The sequence below is a fragment of the Neovison vison genome, chromosome 14 (genome assembly GCF_020171115.1).
Source record: "Neovison vison isolate M4711 chromosome 14, ASM_NN_V1, whole genome shotgun sequence".
NCBI lineage: Eukaryota > Metazoa > Chordata > Mammalia > Carnivora > Mustelidae > Neogale > Neogale vison.
The window spans coordinates 2,267,648-2,281,835 of record NC_058104.1 but is presented as its reverse complement, the minus strand read 5'-3'; the positions used below and the strand labels follow the sequence as shown (position 1 = coordinate 2,281,835).

Below are 14,188 nucleotides of genomic sequence, written 5' to 3'. Positions count from 1 at the left end.
GCAATCCCACTTACAACTACACCAAAAATAATAAAATATCTGGGAAGAAACCCAGCCATGAAAGACATGCCCTCTGAAAACTAGAAGACACAGATACAGAAGCTGAAGAGGGCACAAAGGAGTGGAAACACATTCCATGCTCGTGGGTTGGAAGAACAAATATTGTTAAAATGCCTGTACTAATCTTCACATTTCAGGCAATCCCTATCAAAATACCGAGAGCACTTTTCACAGAGCTGGAATAAATGATCCTACAACGTGTGTGGAACCATGGGAGACCCCGACGAGCCAAAGCAACCTTGAAGAAGAAAAGCAAAGCTGGAAGCATCTCAATTCTAGAGACTGAGTTCCAGTATTCTATTCTAGATTATTCTATTCTATTCTATTTTATTCTTCGATTACAGAATGGTTGTGATAAAAAACTGAATGGTACGGCACAAAACCAGAAACAGAGCAACAAAACTGAACAGCCAGGCAGAAACCCACAACTCGATGGTCAGTTCACCTTCAACAAAGCAGGGAAGAGCATACAATGGGAAAAGGACAGTCTCTTCAACAAATGGTGTTGGGAAAACTGGACAGCGACATGCAGAAGAATGAAACTGGGCCAGTTTATTACAACACACACAATGAATTCAAAATGGGTGAAAGACTTAAAATGAGACCTGAAACCATAAAATCCTAGAAGGGAGCACAGGCAGTAACATCTCTGACAGGCTGCAGCAGCATGTTTCTAGATCCGGCTCGTGAGGCCGGGGAAACAGAAGCACAATCACTGAATAAATGGCCTCGCAACAGAAAGCTTCTGCACAGCCAAGAAAACAACCAACAAAACTAAAAGGCAGCCCACAGGAAGGGAGAAGATATTTGCAAATGACATCTCTGATAAAGGGTTAGTATCCAAAGTGTGTAAAGAACTGATACAACTCCACACTCAAAGAGCAAACAATCCAATAAAAAAAAACGGACAGAAGAGGTAAACCGACATTTCTCCAAAGAGGACCACCGGAGGGCCAGCAGCCACATGGGAAGAGGCGCGACATCACTCATCATCAGGGACATGCGAGTCAAAACCACCAGGAGGTACCACCTCACACCTGTCGCAGCGGCGAAAATCAACAACAGAAGCGACCGGTGTCAGCGAGGGGGCGGAGGAAGGGGAGCAGGGCGCGCAGCTGGTGGGACTGCAAGCCGGGGCAGCCAGGCTGGAAACAGTGTGCAGCTTCCTCAGAAAGTTCAAAGCAGAGCTACCTCACGACCCCGCAGTTGCACTACTGGGTATTTACCAAGAAACCCCACAAAAATACGAACCCAACAGGAGACGAGTACCCCTATGTTTACACCAGCATTATCTACAGGAGCCAAGTTATGGAAGCGGCCCAGGCGTCCACTGACATGAATGCGTAAAGAAGATGCAATGCATACGCACGCACACTTGCAGACACACTCACACGCACACACATTCTCACATACATGCACACCTGCCCACACTCACATGTGCACGCACACACACCTGCACACATTCACATGCACACACACTCATACGTGCCCACACTCACTCACATGCATACTGGCGAGTGCACACACACACTCGAATATTACTCAGCCATAGAAAGGAATGAACTTGGGGTGCCTGGGTGGCTCCGTGGGTTAAGGCCTCTGCCTTGGCTCAGGTCATAATCTCAGGGTCCTAGGATCGGGCCCCACATCAGGCTCTCTGCTCAGCAGGAAGCCTGCTTCCCTTCCTCTCTCTCTGCCTGCCTCTCTGCCTACTTGTGATCTCTGTCAAATAAACAAAATCTTAAAAAAAAAAAAAAAAAGGAATGAACTCTTACCATCTACAATGACAGGAACTGAACTAGAGTGTATTATGTGAAGTGAAATCAGTCAAGAAAGACACCGTATGACCTCACTCATCTGTGGAATTTTAAAAACCAAACAAGTGAGCAAAGAGAAAAAAAGAAAGACAAACCAAGAAACAGGCTCTTAACTCTAGAGAACCAAGTGACCAGGACCCGAAGGGTGGGAGGGGGAGGGGTGACTGCATCAGATGGGAATTACGGCGTGTGCTTGTCGTGACGAGCACAGGGTGATGTAGGCAAGTGTCGAGTCCCCTGTCATACACCGGAATCCAACAGAACACTCTACATTAAGTCCTTGCAATTAAAATAAAAACTTGATAAGAAATTCTTAATTAAAAAACTCTAAAGATAGAAATTAAACCATAGGGGTGCCTGGGTGGCTCAGTGGGTTAAAGCCTCAGCCTTCGGCTTGGGTCATGATCCCAGGAGCCCCACATCGGCCTCTCTGCTCGTCGGGGAGCCTGCTTCCCCACCCCACCCCCCGCCTGCCTCTCTGCCTACTTGTGATCTCTCGCTGTCAAATAAATAAATAAAATCCTAAAAAAAAAAAGAAAGAAAAAGAAAAAGAAATGAAACCATGACAGGTCAGGGTTTTGAGTGTTCAGTAAAAGCAACACTTTGTACCATGAGAGCCCATCTTCATTTTTTCGCTGTTACTTTTCTATTTTTATGCGATGTTAGAAAATTAGTTCCAATGATTCTATGCTGGCTGTTTATGTGCGCCTGTTAACAAACAAGCAAACAATGCTAGTCTTCCTGATGCTACATCCACTGTGAAAAGTCTGTCGGACGATGGGACATGAAACAGGGCAGCTGGTGGCATAGGCGTGGGGACGCGAGGGCCTGTGTGGCAAGTACAAGGACACACAGGGCCTCACTAGGTCTGTGTCCTACAGCTACTGTTCTGACTATATAATGGCGTACAAAGGACAATGTTCTGTGAGACCCAGGCTTAGCACAAGGAGGCCCAGAAGCTACACCTGGCTGACCACCCGTTTCTGGGCATCAGATGACTGTGAGATGCAGCCACATGTGCTCAGTCACTCTTGTCTAGGGCCGCGGTGACATTACTACTGTGGGTGTGGCCTCCTACGCCTGATACAGACCATATGGCCCTTCACAGAAAAAGTCAGCCACTCCCCATTCTAGACTCCGGAGTTGGACTTTCCAGCATGGTAGCCGCTGGCCGCACACAGCTTGAGTTTATCAAGCTTAAACACAATTCTGTTTCTCGGTCCCACGAAGCACATCTCAAACGCTCAGCAGGCACCCGCGGGCCAGGGCTACTGTCTCGATGGCAGAGAATGTTCCCGTCACTGCTCTCGTTCAGCACTGCACCAAAAGAACACTCAAGAATCCAGGGTATGATTTCAAGCCGCTAACAGAACAGAGCAGCATTATCATCTATGGCCTCTTAGTACCATAATTAACACTATGATGGACATCTTTGTATCTAAGTCTGTGTATTTCTGATAACTTGGACAAAACCCTAAAAATGGTCAGGGACCAGGCCCAGTGTCCTGACACACAGGAAGCCTGTCCCATCTACCCATGTCTACCTATACCCCTCAACCTCCACATATTTACTTACCCACAAGCAGAGTATGAACTTAGTTCAGCATTACTTAAAAAGAATTTTTTTTGTTTTTCTTTCCAAAAATGTAATGCAAAACCAAAGTTAAAAAACAACCAATCAGGCACCTGGGTGGCTCAGTGGGTTAAAGCCTCTGCCTTCGGCTCAGGTCATGATCCCAGGGTCCTGGGATTGAGCCCCGCATCGGGCTCTCTGCTTAGCAGGGAGCCTGCTTCTCTCCCGCCCACCCCCTGCCTGCCTCTCAGCCTACTTGTGATCTCTGTCTGTCAAGTAAATAAATAAAATCTTTAAAAAACAAAACAAACAAAAAACAACCAACCTACCAAGAAGTTCCCAAGAGAACAAAGAGCTAAGTGGCCCAGGGATCTCACCCTCCCTCCATGCCCAGCTGTTCCCGTCACTCTCCCCTCAGCACGTGCGGCTCAGCTCTGGTGACAGCAGGTCTTTGTGGGACACAGGGTGCCCACCAGCCCCGGGGACACAGGCAGCTTCCACACAGCGCATAGCTATGACCCGTGTATACATGAACCATTCCTGATCCTGGGAGAGCTTCTGGGAAGTGGGCGTTGGTGGTGGTGGTGGGGGGGGGACAGGCGGTGTTTCCTTTATTTACATCTGGGTCAAAGCTGTGCTCAGACACAGACAAGGATCGTCAACACCAGGCTGATTCAACCGCTCAGTTCCTAGGGCAACAACCTGCACCTAGGAGTGTCCAAAGCAGTCATTTCCCAAATCATCAGTTTGGCAGAAGAAAGCCTCGCTCCCTCTGAGCGTGTGGTTATCGCAACACGACTTCCTCACAAATACATAAACAGAACGGGAGGTAGAAGCCACAAGGATTTTACTGGCATCTAGAACCATCCTGAACCAAATGGCAATGACGCGGAGCACGTCAGGTGGCCGAGCACAGAGGCCTGTGGCCAGGGCAGCCCCACACCCAGCACTAGCTTCAGCAGCTCCCATGTTCAAGATGTTCAACCCAGACGTGCTCCATACCACCATCCTTCCGGCAGCCCGCTGTCAGGGTGCCCGTCTTCCTGGGCAGCACTGGCAGCCTTGGTGCAGCGGCTCCCAGGCCCATCACACGAGGGCATCCCCAGAGATTGAGGCCCTGCAGGGGAAGGGGCCGCTGAGGTGCTGTCTTCTGTGCCATGGGGCAGGGAGCCGCCAGGAAACGCTCGCTGAACACCAACAGTTTGCTAATACTGACAGAGCTTCTACGGGTCTCCTGGAAACGGTTCCATCTTTGCTAGAGATCTCATAGGAATGAGCTTTTTCACTAAACATGACGTTCCTGAGCCTCATTCGTGTGGCAGCACGTGTCTGAATTTCATTCCTGCTCAGGCCGAGCGCTGCAGCTCGGCACGGACAAATACAGCTTGCTGACCCAGGCTCCAGTGCTGGACCTTCGGTTGTTCCCACTGTACTTCCAGAAATCCCCGAACTCTTTCCTAAAGTTTTGTTTGCATTGTGGCATGGCACTGTAATGTTTGGGTTCTTCTGTCTTTCTACCAGCAACATGTGCGGCTCCCGTCTCCCGACATCCAGGGCCTCTCCGTACGGGATTAGTGTTGACTTTAGAAAACAACGCAAGGTCAGTGTTTCTGTCTGTCCTGAAACCTGAGGAAGCCCTGGAGGCCTGAGCGATGATTAACTTCTTCTGCCCAGAGTCCAAACTACAACTCAACCACTATCTCCTCATCTTTTGTTTGAAAACATAACTGCAGTACTTCCGCAAGCAACAAGCATGCAGAAACAGTGCCAGCGTTCAAGCCGGCGGAGGGGCGGGCAGCGGGCACGGCGGGCGGGCTCGGCCCACAGAACCAGCTGCGGTTCTACAGCTTTGCTCACTCTCACTATAAGTAGACCAGACGCAAATCTTCGTAAAGCCAATTTGTTTTCATAATTGAAACAAAATTAAATATGATGGCAACAGAAATTGCTTAACTTTGGTAGAAACCAACAGTGAAGGTCAGGAGCAACACAGTCATCCCCCGTCACTGGAGGAGGGGATGCCGTCTATAAAGGTGGGCTGGGAAGGAAAGTCAGTGCCAGCTGGGTGTTAAAACTCTGTCTGTATATGCAGGAGGTGAGAGGCTCTGGGAACTGTGACACCCAGGTCTGAGGGTCAGAGTTCAAACCCTTGCTCAAAGCCTAAGTGAGCTTTGTCTTCCCCTTCAGGTGCCCCTGATTCCTCCTAAGGGCATTTTTTGGATCAGCTCAGCTGAGGCTTTATCTCAGATCTGGGCAGGTGTCCGAGGCAGGACTGAACCATCCCCATTGTGCAAAAGAACTTTGCACAGCTCCTGCCTTCACAAGGGAGTGTGAGCCCTCCCTGGGGGCGGGCGGGGGTGGTGGTGGTGGTTACCAGGCCTGTAGGTGACACCCAGGTGCAGACAGCAGCAGCCTGAGATGAGTCCTGATTTGAGGGGAAGGGGGGCTGTGGTCTGCGGATGGGCAAAGCACCGCCCCCCCATCCCCGCCCCCACGACAGCACCTGAGTTTTAACTCAAGGAGAGGTCAACAAAAACCCTGACTAAGCTGGGCCAGAAGCAAATGGAACATTAGATCGGATTGGTTTTGCACAGTTAGACAAAGTATAATTTAACTGCAAGCAGAAAAACAGATCATCAAAAAAAAACCCCACATTTTTTTAACCAAGTTTATCGAACTCAGATGGCAGGTCTACCCATACTATGTATTTACAAACCACCATAAACAGGCAGGATGACACTGGGTGCTCTGCATGATGTTCCAGCTGTTTGCAAAGCAGGGGTATTTCACAAATGATCAGAGATTGACCTCCTTGAAGAAATGGAGGCCCCGCAGTGTAGGGGGGAGGGGGCAGCGGGAAGGGTATAAGGGAGGGTCACCAAGGAGGACCTGAAGCTTTGAGAACCTGAACCTGGCTCAGCTGGACGCAGGTCCTGACAAGCCGCGCCCACCCCTTTGGGGTTGGGGGCCCTTACCGGCTCACTAAGGAGAAAACCGGGTATGTCTACAGCCGGAGTGGTGGGGCCTCACCCCTCTCCTGAGCACTCAGCGGGGAACTACTCTGCTCCCCAGCACCTGAGGCTAGCTCAAGTGGGTAATACTCCACGCCACAGACCCTCACGCCACTCACCCCAGTGCAAACCCACCCCCCATTTCTCCTCTGCACAATGTACCTTCTCTGACGACTCCCCCCTCCCCAAATACTTGGATGAAACAGACCAGCAGAGCAGGTCTGAGCTCTCACGAAAACGTGAAAACCCTGAAGGGCATAGATCTAAGTTACAAAGGAAGTTATTCAAATGGGACTCCACTGATTTCTCAAGTGGGGGAAAAAACTTAACTCTATTCTCTTGCGTCAGAAGATCTGGCAAGCCATTCACCGTTATGAAGAGATGCTTCCCTGTTCACTCAAGCATCCCCAAAGAAAACAGTTTAAACAGGAGGCTAATTTCCAGCAGAAAGGACCCCGGAACCCGCTGTCACCACCTGATCCCACTGCTGGCAGTTCGAGGGTGCGACGGGCGGGCAGATCCTCTCCAAGCATGAACCTGTCCTCTGCCCAAGAAGAGCACTTTGTTCAGGGAGGGACTGACTCGGGGACAGTAAATGACACCCTTCTGATCTTCCCAGCACGTAGCTGGGTTTTAAAAGTTCAGCTTCACTTCTGTGCGGCAACAGGAAACTTGTGTTTGTTGAATGGCAAACCGTGTGGTAACATATGAGGTCCTATGCTACCTGCACCTTGGGCATGGGACTCTGACCTGGACTTCTGGCTCCATGTTCACACCAAGCCCTGACTGGACAGCACAGGGGCCTGCCTGGCAGCAGTGAGCCCAGCACCTCATTCAATCTGTCCGTCCGCACACTCATGGAAGCATGCAGCGAGAGACACACAAGGCAGGAGGGGAGTCACTGACCACGCCACTCGGAGCGAGGCGGGAGCAGGCCCTGCCAAGACCCTGGCTGCCGATAAGCAGGGAACGTCAGAGGGAAGACAGTCAAAGAGAAGGCTCCCAGCACAGATCCGACAGAGGCTGTTACCCAGAATGTATGAACAGTTCTCAAAACTCCATCATAAGATAATAAACAACCCAATTCAACGTTTGAACACACACTTGACCAAGAAAGGGATGGGGACAAGCATGACGGGAGCGCTCGACAGACGCCGTGTGCTGATGGGGACCAATGGGAACCCTGCCCCCTGCAGGTGGGACACAAACACGCAGCCGGCCAAGGCCACAGACGGGGAGAGAGGCAGCTCCCAGCTCCCAGCGGGCCCACTCCCCCGGGCTTAACTGAGTTCACATAAAGACGGTACACAAGTGCTCAGATCGCCCTTGTCTGAAATCACAACCCAGAAATGACCCAAACGTCCTTTCTCCCAGTCCAAGATAAGCGACGGCGGATCCACAAAAGGGAATACTCCTGCAGCAGGAAGGCAGCCCCCCGGTAGAGCTTCATGGCCTGAGTGCCAAAAGCCAGGCAGGCTACAGGCAGTCTGCGTCATGCACGTGACAGTGTCCTGGGACAGACAGAAGGGAGTGCCCGCGGCAGGGCCGGACACGGTCGGGGGCTGACAGAATGTCCCAGGTCTTAACAAGTGGCGGTCACACAACGATGCACTTGTCAAACTCTACCTTCAAAGGCTGAGGATAGTGACAAGAATCCCGGGGTTGCGGCGTGGCTGTGGAATGGGGACAGCACAGGACCCGAGGGGAGGCAGCAGTGGAGCTGGAGGCAGCAAAAGGGCCATGTGTTTGCAGAAGCAGGTGGCCAGAGGCAAGATTCTGAGGAAGTGGCTGATGAAATCTGACATGTGAAATGGTGTAAAAAGAATCTGAAAACTTAGATGGAAAATTTGTATTTCAAAATAATTTTAGAAGAAAAAGCCAAATAATGAAATCTGCTTATCCTAACTTTTTTTTTTAGAGGTTTTATTTCTTCGAGTGAGAGAGCGCGCGCACATGAGCAGGAGATGGGGAGAGAGAGAGGGACAAACAGATGCCCCACTGAGCACAGCCCAGCAGTAGACTCGATCCCTTGACCGAGATCATGACATGAGTCAAACCAAGAGCTGGATGCCCAACTGATTGAGCCATCCAGGCACCCAGATCCTGCCAACTTGATTGGAATTCATTCTAAATTCATTCTGCTTGGACTGAAAAAAGCCTTCGGAGCCTGACTGTCCCTCACTGCCAGCCTGCCGTGCCCCTGTGCCCCTCTCTGCAGTGTGACCTGGCAGCACAGCCAATGCCACGCCAGCACCAGATAAAAACATCCCTGCAGCATGAGGACGGCCCTGTGCGCACACACCACATGTGGGCAAAGAGCCACAGTGACTTGTGCAGAGCTATCAGCGGACAACCTCAGGTTCTGTCCAGGACCAGGAAGGGAGGCGTCCCGTACCTCCCAACCGACGCCGGTCACGGTATCCCGACCTTGGTGAGAACCCAGCCAAGACTGCCCGTAAGCAAGCCTGCACAGTCTGCTGCCAGGGCCGACGAGCGAGACGCCGCCTCCAGGAAGCCAAGGGGGACATGCGCGGCTGGATAGGATCCGCCTTCAGAACTCTGTTTCCCTCACAGGCAAGGAAGGCATGCTTAAAAATAAAATCCCAGCAACCTTTATGTCTAATGTCTACATTTTTATTTATTTTTTAATTATTATTCTTTTAAAATTATGTAATGTTAGTCACCATGCAGTACGTCATTAGTTTTTGACATAGTGTTTCAAGATTCATTGTTTGCATATAACACCCGGTGCTCCATGTCTGTGCTTTTAAAAAGATGTTATACTGTCAGACTTTACCAAATCAGAAAAATCCCTGCTAGCAACTAATTTTTGTACCTTTTCTAAAGTCGTGTGATCTCCCCTCATACCAACTGTGCCATCAGGAGGCAAGGCCACATGAGAAGACACGCTGAGCACAAGTGGTTTCCAGAACAGGAGGAACTATGGTGTGCAGGTGAGCAAGGCAGGAAGGGGGGCCAGCTCCCACAGGCTCCCCCCGACACTGCTCACACGGAACTCAGGGGCTCGGAAGACACGCACACACCATGCACGCCTGTGCTCGTGGCGCAGCAGGGAGCCACCATGAAGGACGGATGGGAGGCCATGAGGCTACCTTGCCCCGAGTCCCACAGGCTGCACCTTAGCTGTGTCCTGGGTGCGTACTCTCTGTGATTGTTTGGGTGAGGCTTAGAGCAGCTCTTCTTCTAGGGGACAGAGCACCACCTTTTCTAAAATGCCTGCTGCCACCAGCAGCCACACACCACGCTGCACAGACCCATGCGTCCGCGGCAGCCCACACACTCCCTTGGAAAAAGCCGGCCTGGGGGAGAGGGCACCACAGAGGCGTCCTCATGGCTTTGAGTGACACTGGAGGCTGGGGACCCAAGTCCTGGCCACAGTGCCTCTCTGCCAGCATGCCGCCTGAGCCCAGTCCCCACGGCGCAGCTTGGGAAGGCCCTTCTCCTTGGATAGAGACCCCCCCACCCCGCCCATTACGCAGACCTGGGGAAGGCTGCACTCACCTGGTGAGGGGTGATGGGCTGGAGGGGGAGTGGCAAAGTCAAGCTTGTCCTTGAGGTCATCTTCATTCTCCCTCTGCCACTGCAGGCCAACCTTCTCCCAGAGGTTGGCGGCCGCGAGCCTGTGAGCACAACATGCATCAGGGCCAGCAGGTTGTGCAAAGGCCAGGTGGGGGGGGGCTGCGGATGAGGCCCTAAGTCTCTCCCCACAGGGGGCTAGGGGTTCATCCGTAACCGATGTCTGTATGTGCGCCCCAGGCACTACAAACAGAAGGCTATTTATAAACCACAAACCAGCAAATACAACTGCGAGGACAAGGTGGGCTTCCAGGAGAGACTTGTGCTCTCGGGGACAGATATCCAGAGAATAAAGAACCCCACGCTCGCAATAGGCCTCTGAGCCCCTTAGAATTGAAGGCCTGACAGTCCCCCCAGCACTACAGCCACTTACGCGATCTCCGGTATGTCGTCTTCGAGGCTGCTCAGCAACAGCGGGATGAGCTTGTGAAAGAAGGAGTAGCGGTCGCGCAGGTCCAGCAGCCAGCCCCCCACCACGCTGGTCACCGCCTGCCGCACCTACACGAGAAGGCAACAGGAGGCTTTAGCTGGGCACCAAGAACCCAGGCACTGGGCACCCACCGTGCCACCCGTCCAGGCTAGACGCCGGCCAGAGGTCCCAGAGCAGCTCTGCCATCCATGCTGGGCTTGGAGAGAAACTGTCTGGGCCACCTTGTCTTGCTCGTGCAGGCCCATGTCCCTGGGGCATGGCCTGATCCCCTGCCGGCTGAAGCAGAACCATGCTGCAGCCCCAGGCATTGCAGGATGCCCGCCCTCGCATCTTCTGTGTAGGACCCTCCCGGCCAGGCTGGGCACTGACGGCAAGCCCCCAGGAAATGTCAGCTTCCAGAGGCCATGCTGCCAAACCCTCAGGTCCTGGAGCCCCAGGGCCTCCCGGGGAAGCCATCAAGGCACCCTAGCTCTGCTGCTGGCGACCTGAGAAGGTGACGTGCATGCTTCTGTCCACTGAGCTCACCACAGGGAAGAAACGAGCTCAGAAACATACTCAGAAACACAGGAGGTGCCAAAGGTCTAGCTCCCCGACAGCGGGGCCTGAGGCAGGAATCCAGACGCGCTAAATCATCACAGGAAGGAAGCAGGATGGGGCAGAGGCCAAGGAGATGTGGCTCAGCTGAATCCTGGGGCAGCTCAGGAGGACAATGGCACCACATGGAGGCTGTCTCACCAGGGGCAAGGGCCCAACTACTGGCAGTGTGTGTCTGCTGTTGGCTGGGGCTGACCACAGGAGGGAAAGCACTTGCAGGGATTGCGGGTGAAGTGCGCCCCGGGCGGCACCCAGGTCAGGGTGTATGTATGCACTTGGACTTGGGGTAGGCAGCTAGACAAGCAGAGTGCACCCTGACCTGCCTGCTGCCTTCTCCGAAGCTCATTCTCCCTTCTGGAAAATGAGAGAATAACAGGACACGTGCCACTGGCTCCTGGTGAGCAGGGAAAGCCCCTGGCACAATGCTCACTCTCGGGAGGCGCCGGGGCACCTGGCTCACTCGCCCGCCTGCCAGTGTAAACAGCACAGACGGTGGGAGCCAAACATGCCTGGGAGCAGGCCCCTGGGGCTCCTGCTACTGTTGCAATTTCTTGTATTAAATTAGTTCAAAATACAAAGTTGCAATAGGAAATAAAAGGCTGGTTATTAATGACATAAGCATGTAATTAACAATCAAAACCACAACTAAAGATCCCAGAGAATCTCAGATATTCTTTCAACAAAAACATGCCCGATTAAAGGCCCAAGGACCTAGAAACAACTGGACACCTGCAACAGCGAGGAGAGACTTAGCAAAGAGCGATCTCTCCATGTTGTCCTTGTGCGTGATCCTAGTGGCCCCAAGGCTGCTGCGGAATCAAAGTGCCTCACAGCTAATATTGTGAGAGGCCCAAGGGTCATTCTTACCATAAAAGTACCTGTAATAAGCAGCACCACACTCGAAGCTCAGCCTACACCACGTGCTGGTGGCACTCGAGAGCTCAGCAGACACCGAAATCCAACTGTGACCAAGTCTGGCATCAGACAGATGCAGAGTGAGTGGGGCCTCCGTGGGGACAGTGGCAGGCACTCGGGAGGACCAGACCCCAGAGGGCTCTTAACGAAGGTGTGTCAGGTTAGCGGGGGGCATCAGGGACCTGCAGGGACCCACAGGAGCCCATCTAGCTGCGCTCACATGACCCTGACACCCTACCCACATGTTGGCACAACAGGGGTGGCCCATACTCTGGACAGTCACTCTGACATCCCCCAAGACCAGGCTCTTTTGCAGGTTGGAGACTTCATGTGTCCCCGCCCAGTGAGCTGGGAGAGCCTGGGGGCTGGCCTCCACGCAGCTCCCGAGCCGCACAGATGGGTCTCCCCCAGCCTCAAAAAAGCTGCACACCCCCATTATCACAAGAGTAATTACCCCTTTCTCTCAGCTCAGGAAAACAGCTCTGAGCAGAGTTGCTAAGTAACAGTTTGACTAAGCAGGAAATCCGTCATCTGAGGAAAAAAAGAAACATGTACTGAGAATTCTTACTCTCCTAAGTCAGTTTTATAGATCTGGGGTGTTGGGCTGGGGAACCCACACACATCCGATCTGTTAGGTCGGCACGCAGAGCCAAGGGGGAACACACGTACATGAACACGAAAGATAATTTCCCACTCTCCTTTAACTTGGAACATCTCACCTCTGCTTTTTCAGTCAAGGATGAGAGAACTGTCCAGTCCTCATCAGGAGGCCCTCTAGTCCTACACCCCGAGTTCCGCAGATGCCAACAAAGCACCCATCAGCCCACGGGGCTCTTCACTGCACCTGTCAAGACCTGACGGTAGCCCTGGGCACCGCCCGTTGGACAAAACCACCTTCTCCAAATTCACTCTGAGCTTGAGCATTTCAGACTTGAGTGTCTGGGGGCTGGGGGAGGCAGCGGGATCTTTCTACCCAGAACCTGTGTGTAAACAACTGTCCCATGAAAGTGGCTCCGCACAACACCACTCCGGTCCCATGCTGACCAAAGGCCTTGGATTTTAAACATCTTACCTCATTTTAAGTAAGACCCATTTTTAAAATAAAAAGAAGTTTTACTAGTGTCAATATTTTGTTTTTAAAATATTTTATTTATTTATTTGACAGAGATCACAAGTAGGCAGAGAGGCAGGCAGAGAGAGAGAGGACGAAGTAGGCTCCCTGCTCAGCAGAGAGCCCGATGCGGGGCTCAGTCCCAGGTCCCTGGGATCATGACCTGAGCCAAAGGCGGAGGCTTTAACGCACTGAGCCACCCAGGAGCTCCTGGTATCAATATTTTAGTATCTAGTAACAATATTTTAGGAACAAACCAAATTTTATTTCAAATATATAGTATTCAAATTCTGTTAAAAACTAGCAAAAGAGGCTTTAACTGAATCTGTAACATTTTCATTTTTCAACCTGAAAAAGATTCCGTGTCATATTTACTAGGCATGCAGCGGATGGGAACAGCCACTGTATTTTTGTTGTTTTTCTTCCTTCGGCCTGACATCAGGGGACAGAAAGCGGGAAGGGGGAGGCAGGAAGATTGCAACCAGCAAAGCGCCCTGTGCCTCATTTTCCCGCACTCACATATGCTAGGTTTTCACCGATGTGGTAGAAATCTCATACGTCCTCTAACAAAAAAATAGCCACAGAGCGTAACCCTTCACTGACAGAGCAACAGGCTTCTGTTTTTACGATGTTCTGAGTGGGCCAAGGATTCTGATACCTGTTCACCCTCCAGCAGGACTCCACCCCCCACAGCCTGGAGTTTATAACATCCAATCCCAGAGACTCTCCAAAGCCACCAGAACTGATGGGGGAACACGATCCTCCCCGCACACGCCCCTCTGTCCCTACACCCCTCATTCCTCAGCACCAGTGAGATCCTCGGAGCTTGTGAGACTATGTCCCCTGTGAGGGCTGGGGCAGGACCAGCTCATTTCCATGCGTCATTAGGATGCCGCGGAGGGCAGGTGCCGGGAAATGCCTGAAACCTATCCTGGATGCCTGCTGGGCCCCCAGCAGTGGGGCAGGTAGGCCGGCCAAGCTCCAGCGTGCTGAGCTTTTCCAGGCAGGCTCCCACACAGACACCCATGTAGCTCGCATGTCCCAGGCGCTTTAGCAACAGCGTCAGAGTGCTTTATCCAA

The 14,188-nt window shown here is 52.1% G+C and overlaps 1 protein-coding gene across 1 annotated transcript in view; it reads right to left on the bottom strand.

The window, feature by feature from the left end:
• Nucleotides 1-14,188, bottom strand: part of DNAAF5 (dynein axonemal assembly factor 5) — a 45,109-nt gene that overhangs the window by 24,234 nt on the left and 6,687 nt on the right. The window contains exons 3-4 of the mRNA XM_044232763.1: nucleotides 10,432-10,556; nucleotides 9,984-10,102 (exon numbers count right to left, since the gene is read on the bottom strand). Of these exons, the coding sequence (XP_044088698.1) occupies nucleotides 9,984-10,102; nucleotides 10,432-10,556 (244 nt within the window). The remainder of the gene's footprint in view (nucleotides 1-9,983; nucleotides 10,103-10,431; nucleotides 10,557-14,188) is intronic.